Below are 6,824 nucleotides of genomic sequence, written 5' to 3'. Positions count from 1 at the left end.
AAACAAAACTATTAACTCACTTGTTATAGAGAACTATATCTGGGACCCATATGAGCTCCGATGGGACTCTGATGGACGTTACGTTGTCATAGTCAGATGGTCTCCAGCGAAGTTTGTAGTCATTCCACTCCTGGGAGAGTCAAACAGAGATCAGTGTTATCCTTGAGTTTTTATCCCTCAAGATTTTGCCATTTAAGGCAGAAACAATTCTTTAAAAATTTGACTGTAGAAACAGGTTTTCTAACCTGCTTTAACCACACGTTAGTTGTCATCATTTGGTTTTTCTCATCCTGAATGGGAGACACAGCAGAGATCAAAGAACAAACGAACTGAAGTTCTTAAAGATGCATGTGTAGAGTAACATTTTTGTAATCTAAATGAAACACACATGAGATCTGGTCCATTTGGTCGGACATTATGACTACAAGTGCTGGAACAAAGATCTTGTGTTTTGTACATATCCAGCTTTTTTGGCATGAATTTCTTTCACATTCATTCTTCTATTTGGTGTTCATGTTAGATCTGAGGTTAGATCTAAACAGTTTTACAACCAGTTTTCCGATACTAGTTTTGCCTTTGGACCAGTTCTTTATCATCAAATGACCAAGCAGCACAAGCATTACTGAAAACACACAGACGATACATCAGTTCTTCCCTCACCAGATCCTGTAATCACTAATGAAAATGACACTGAGATACTTCAAATCCTTTGCTAGATTCAGAAATATTGAATATCGACAAAAGTATTTAGCTTGAATCCTTTTGCAACCACAATTACAATCCTTTCATATAACTCACCACATCAATGAGCTGGGCTATGGACAGTCCAAACTTGACTATAACCACATCAGAGATGTTTGGGACAGGTCTTGACCACTTGTTGTAACCAGAGAACAGCGTCTTGAAGAGTTCATCTTCGGCATGTGAATGGGTCTTGACATGACCAACAACTGTGGAAAATAAGATGTTTATTTATTCAAGATACTCTTTACTAGAATTTTACAAACACATAGTTAATTTAGATGATTACGTTGGATCTCTGATTTCATGCTGTTAAGTGTCTTCAAGTAAATCTGATCATTTACACTCTTTTATTTAATAATGTTTAATTTATGCAAACATGGCATCATGTTGTGGCTTGTGAAGGAAAGAGCAGGAGCTGGAAACATGGAGATGTTTCATCACAGAAGTCTAGCTAGATTTAATATAGTGTGAGATTTAATTTCAGTTTAAATCCAGATGTCTTGTTAGAGAACATTACAGACTGTCAGCATCAAGAGAGCCAAGGAGCACAGAAGACAGATAAAGTTTTAAAGACATTTTACGCAAAATTAGGTTATCAAATAAAATCCCAGGCTTTGAGCACCTTTCAGAGAATAATCTAAAAGTCGAGAAAGATTGCAGAACAAATGCAAACTAACTGGAAGTACAGGCTATGAGAGCATTATGTATAGCAGCAGACAAGACAAGAAAAATCTGAAGGAGCTGGACAGAGCCGCGTGTCAGGTGGGAGTGTCTGTTGACAGAACAGCTACTGCACTTCACACATCTGGAGCCTAAAACAGTGGCAAGAATCAACACTTTCTAGAAAGAAAGCAAGAAGAAGTCCCATTTGCAGTTTTGAAATACCCATGAAAGAGACACAGCAAACATGAGAATGAAGGTGCTTGGGTCAGATGAAATCAAAGTGTAGCGTTTTGGCCTGTTTGCAAATGTATGTGCACTAGCTTTTTTCATTGATATTTTGACTAAGAGCATCAAAAAAGTCTCTGTCATAACCTAAGTTTACCAGTCATATTTAAAAAAAAAAACATGATAATATTGACTTATTCAACTGGATTTCATTTTCATTCAGTTTAGTTAATACTGAAAAAGGTGAGCAGGATCCCAGGTAGTTTGAGCTGGTTTTGGGTTTGGTTATTTCATTGTCCCTTCTTTCTTGTCGTTCATTAGATCAGCTGTGTTTCTGTTTTACTTTGGTCCAGTTTTTTCTTAGTGGTCTCAGTAGTTTATCAGGTTTAATGCTTGTGTCTAGTCCTCTTAGTTACTTTAGTTTTATTATGTTTCTAATGGGGCTGCACAGTGGTGCAGTTGGTAGAGCTGTTGCTATGCAGCAAGAAGGTTCTGGGTTCAATTCCCTGCCCTGGGTCTTTCATTTTATGACCTTTTTCAGCTTCATCTGTGTTCACTCTGGGTTTATTAGTCACTCTGTCTTGATTTTCCTGCTCTGCTTTTTCTCCAACTGCATCACATTCCCCCGATTAGTCACTCCTGGTTCTCATGCCGCTCATTAACTCTCCCAGTAGTTAAGTCCGTCAGTTTCATCACCTTCCTGCCAGACGCTCTGTTCATCCATGTCCATTCATCACTGCCTGCTTTTCATCGCCTGTTTTCGTCCTGACAGTAACAGTTACCGCGTATTCTAGTTATTTGTTGCTCCCTGTGAGTTCTTCCACTTTTCTGGATGTCCTGTAAGCAAATAACTAGAATGAGTCCACCCATGTCTTGTCTTGAGGTATGGATACTTTTCAGTGCACTGGACCTGGATATTTTCTTTTTCTTAAGTGTTGGATAAATGATTTATTTTTAACTGCGTGTTTTTAACCATGTCTGCTCTTTTGGTGTCACAACTTGTGCATAAAAAAAAGCAGATTTCAAAAAAAGGGCTTTGATGTATCTGATGTGCACTATATTGGAAAGGATTAAAATGTGCAACTCTGTGAATATTGCAATGACCATTAGTGTGCGTAAGACCTGGTGCTATACTTTTATTTTTATTCTAGTTGATTACTTTAGGAGGAGTAACAGCAGCCCTTAATTTGCAAAAAATGTCAAAAGCTTCCAACTGAAGACCGTTAAATTCCTCACTTATTTTATTAGCTCTAAAACAAAAGCGTTAAACTGACAGTGTGACATTTTACAATGGGTCATGCACCATAACTCATTATATTTCACTGCCCAAAATGGTGAGGTGTCCTTTCTGTGCCTTGCTTTCTTTGTGTTCCTGATTCAGGTAGGATTTGGCATAAAGGAAAATACTTTTTAATTTTGTTATATTAAATATTTTAACTTTCAAGAAAGAAAGAAGTACTTTTCTCTCTTTTGTTCTTTCTTTCCTTCAAAAATCTTTTTTTTTCAAAATCTTACTAAAATCAGGCACATCCACATGTAATCTGTTACGGTGACATTAAGGTTTAAACAAGGTCCTGCTGTGTTTGCAGTTTTCTCTCATAGTGCAGAGGGCTTTGCAACTCGGTGGAGCGTGTCACCATTATGGATCAACAAGTTTGATCCACACATTTTTGGTTCCATTAAGGACATTTCTACAAAGTGTTAGTGCAGGTCAACCCTCTGCACGGTCAATGCTGTAAAGACCTGTGGCTACATGTAAATCTGATGCAGAGATTTAGTGCTAGAGCTGACATCTTGGATGGACTTTAAACAACACAGTGCTGTTTCACAGTAAGTATTTAATGTTTTAAAATACTATTTTCAGCATTGTTTTTTTCAGACATTATCTTTGCCATATGATGGGTTTCAAAGTGGACACCTGGATTCATCTCCTACCTTCATTTGTTTATTCTAATCTGACCAATGAGGTTGCAGCTGAGGCTTCCTGTCTGGTCTCTTGACAGGCCTGGTGAGATGCGTCCATTTTCCGTGCCTCTGGGAGCAACCACATGTGTGGGGCTAAACAAAAAAGGCTCCTGGGTACCATTCATCAAAGAACCTCCTGGCAGTGGAGTCTTGAAATGAGATGACACCTTCAAAATCCAGCAAACTGGGCTTAGAAGACTGGAGGCCAGCCAGGCCCCTCGGCCAGGTCTATAAAACACTGACCCGTTTGGAGGATCGAGTCAGCAGCTTCCTTGGCCAGAGGCACTCTTGGTGAAATTGGACTGTCAAGTGCTTTTAGCAAAGAGTATGGAGGGGAACAACGTGGAACATTTTCTGGACAAGAAAACTGCAAGGCGTCAAGTCAAAGAGCTGATCTTTGGCTTGGTGGCAAATGAACCATCTCTAGATCGTATGTCTACTTTTTTTTTTTTTTTTTACTGCAGAAGTCAAACAGGAAACACGGGGCAGGGAGATGCAGACTTGAAATGTTTTTTTTTTCAGGCATCTGTTGAGAAAGTCTGCTAATGACTTGTTTCTGCATTTGAGTGAACAATTGATTCATGGTTTAAATTGGTGCAAAAAAGAGCACACGTTTTTCCTTTACTGTCAATCTCTTTTAACAGAGAAAGTTTCTGCAGATATCTATAAAAGCATAACATTTTCATAAAATGCATTTCCTTCAATGGTTGTGCATATTTAATCCACCTCTTTATTTAAAAAATCTGAATGGGATCAGTTGTAGATTAGCCATTTTTGCACATATGGAAACATTACAAGATGTATGTGTGTTTAATGACTTTAGAAAGCCCACAATGCAAGTAATTTTATTATATAAAAGTGCCAGTTTGTATCAGGTGGATGGTATAAAACAGGATTAAGAGAATAAATTGGGTGTTTGTTAAATTACAAAATACAGAAGAATTAATAAAGTGAAACATAAGGAACAAATAAAAGATACCAGCATTTGTTTTAATGAACTAAAAATCTGCACTATGGACTTTATGGCTTCTGGAGGCCATAACATTTTCTCTGGCTGTGGCTGCAAACATGTCTGACTTACAGAAAACAAACAGTTGCTATTGGAGAAATGTATGTGAAGGTTAGTAAGGCAGTTGATTTTAATCCAAAGATGATCTCAAGTATCAAATCCTAATGAAAGCATTTGGTATTCTAGTAGCAGTGTGTAGGACTTAACTCCCATTCCCTGTTGTTGACCTGATGTTTTGTTTTACATCAAGTGGTGCCACAATACGGCTGTGACTAAAAGGTGCAGGGACCCTGAAAGGGCAGGTTTTCCAGATTTAGAAATGGACCATACAGAAGAAAAAAAAAAAGACAAAACAATGTAATAATTTACATCTTCACCTGTTGAAAAAAAAAAACAACAAAAAAAACAAGAAAACCAATAAAAACAACTTACATTGGAATTTCATAATGCGACTGCACTATCTAAGGTACTAACTAAGATCATGTCATTGACAAAAACAAAATAGTGCAAAAAAAAATAAATAAATAAATAAAACATGCATAACACACAACACACACGCTTTACCATAGAGGGGGACTTGGAACTACATGACAAATTCTTAACTTGGAGGATTTTGATTATAGTGCTGTCTGTCCAAGTGTGCAGTTAAACCTACAAGTAAGTATCTTGAGACTCAAATGCTTTCATATTGCATCAAGGGGGGCGAGGGGGTTGGTATCAGGATATCCCTAGGTTGGGATACTTAAGAAAAGAACGCAGTTATTTCATTGCTTTTTACTGAGTCTAGAGATGGACGTCAGAATAAATGAAGGGCTTTTATCGAAAAATAATGTAAGTGATTGTTATTGCAATTCACAGGTTTTGGTTCTTAAATATATATATTTTTTCAGCAGGTCTGTGTATTAAATTCCTGCTCAGTTGCAGTTCAGGAAAAAAAAAAAAAAAAAAAAAAAAAAAAAAACTCTTACCTGTCTGACCCAGAAGTAGCGTCCAGACGACCATGGTCCCTTTCAGGAACAGGTGGTTGTGAATCATTTTGCGCTCTGTTAGAAAAAAATAAGTCCAACTTGATCAGAGAGTAAAGCGCAGCGGGGACGATCCGTCAGAGTCTTCTCCGTGAGAGAAGCATGTGTCATCTTCGCAGCTGGGAGGCATATCCAGAAAAAAACTGCACAACAACTGCTGCTACATCAGAGGGAGAGGAGAGAGTGGAAAAGTGCTCCGACCAACTACTGTACCGCCGTTCAGCATTGGTAAATGTCTCTTCGGTCACCACTGAAATGTGCTTCTGTTGTGGATTAAATCTGCTATTTTAGTAACAAAAAGTGTAGGAAAATGTTGTCCAGGCTTGCGCGGGTGCCAAATCCAAACCATTGCGCATTTTTTTACGCACGTTGCCAAGCTGTTATCCTCTTGCTATTTCTAATGATTTTGATCTGGAGAGCGGTAGAGCCAACTAGCAGGGAACATGCGCCTGTATCTGGTAGGACACCTCTGGCAGTCCCTCCTCCGATTTCTCTTCCTCCTCATCTCTCTCTTTGTTTCTCTCCCTTTTTCTCTTTCTCACTCCGATTGCCATAAACCTTAGATGTAAAGGCAACTGAAATACCACATTTACATCTAAGCACATAAGAAAGTGTTTTATTTGCGCCATTCTTTCAAGCGTTTTTTCACTCCAGGAATCAGCTCAACTGGGATATTTCAGTGGAAAGCAGCTAGAGGGCAGGCTAAGTGAATAAATATACTTGGAGATGTTTTAAGTTTTCCAAACGTGACGGTGAACACAGAAGCTGCGTAATATCACTGAATAATGAAAAAAAAAAAAAAGATTTTATTGGAACAAACACTGTTAAATTAACAACGTAGTCCTTCTGAGACTCAATCGGTTCTCCCAGGGCAAAACAATTTGAAAGATTAATCAGATGTAGATCTGAGTTACACCATTTAAAAAAAAAATACAAATACGCTTTGACCTAAAAACCATTACATTGTAGCTCTGTATGCTCAGGATGAATAATCCTGAAGATAATCATTCGCCCCTACTCTCAAGACTTTTGCAGCCTCTAACAGATTTTCTTTCCAATTTGCCCTGTGTTTAACTACATTATATTCCCATCAGCTCTAATCAGTTCGCCTCTTCTGCTGAAGAAACACATCCTCGCAGCACGAATGACACCTGGCGCCACCAAGTTTCACTATTAAAACGTGGGTGATCTAA

At 38.2% G+C, this 6,824-nt stretch overlaps 1 protein-coding gene and 1 long non-coding RNA gene across 2 annotated transcripts; one reads left to right on the top strand and one right to left on the bottom strand.

Moving 5' to 3' along the window:
• Positions 1-6: 6 nt before the first annotated feature.
• Positions 7-6,450, bottom strand: LOC103132453 (neuronal acetylcholine receptor subunit alpha-2-like). The gene is made up of 4 exons (XM_007544264.2): positions 5,575-6,450; positions 799-950; positions 246-290; positions 7-130 (listed from the first exon to the last, which is right to left on the bottom strand). The coding sequence occupies exons 1-4, from the start codon at positions 5,639-5,641 to the stop codon at positions 17-19; spliced, it is 378 nt and encodes a 125-aa protein (XP_007544326.2). The 5' UTR covers positions 5,642-6,450; the 3' UTR covers positions 7-16.
• LOC107835134 (uncharacterized) lies at positions 3,344-4,988 on the top strand. The gene is made up of 2 exons (XR_001660964.1): positions 3,344-3,462; positions 3,636-4,988. It is a non-coding gene; the product is annotated as an uncharacterized LOC107835134 (long non-coding RNA).
• Positions 6,451-6,824: the final 374 nt, after the last annotated feature.

This window comes from Poecilia formosa, unplaced genomic scaffold (genome assembly GCF_000485575.1).
Source record: "Poecilia formosa unplaced genomic scaffold, Poecilia_formosa-5.1.2 Scaffold1063, whole genome shotgun sequence".
Classification (NCBI taxonomy): Eukaryota; Metazoa; Chordata; class Actinopteri; order Cyprinodontiformes; family Poeciliidae; genus Poecilia; species Poecilia formosa.
This window is presented reverse-complemented; position numbering and strand designations above follow the sequence as displayed.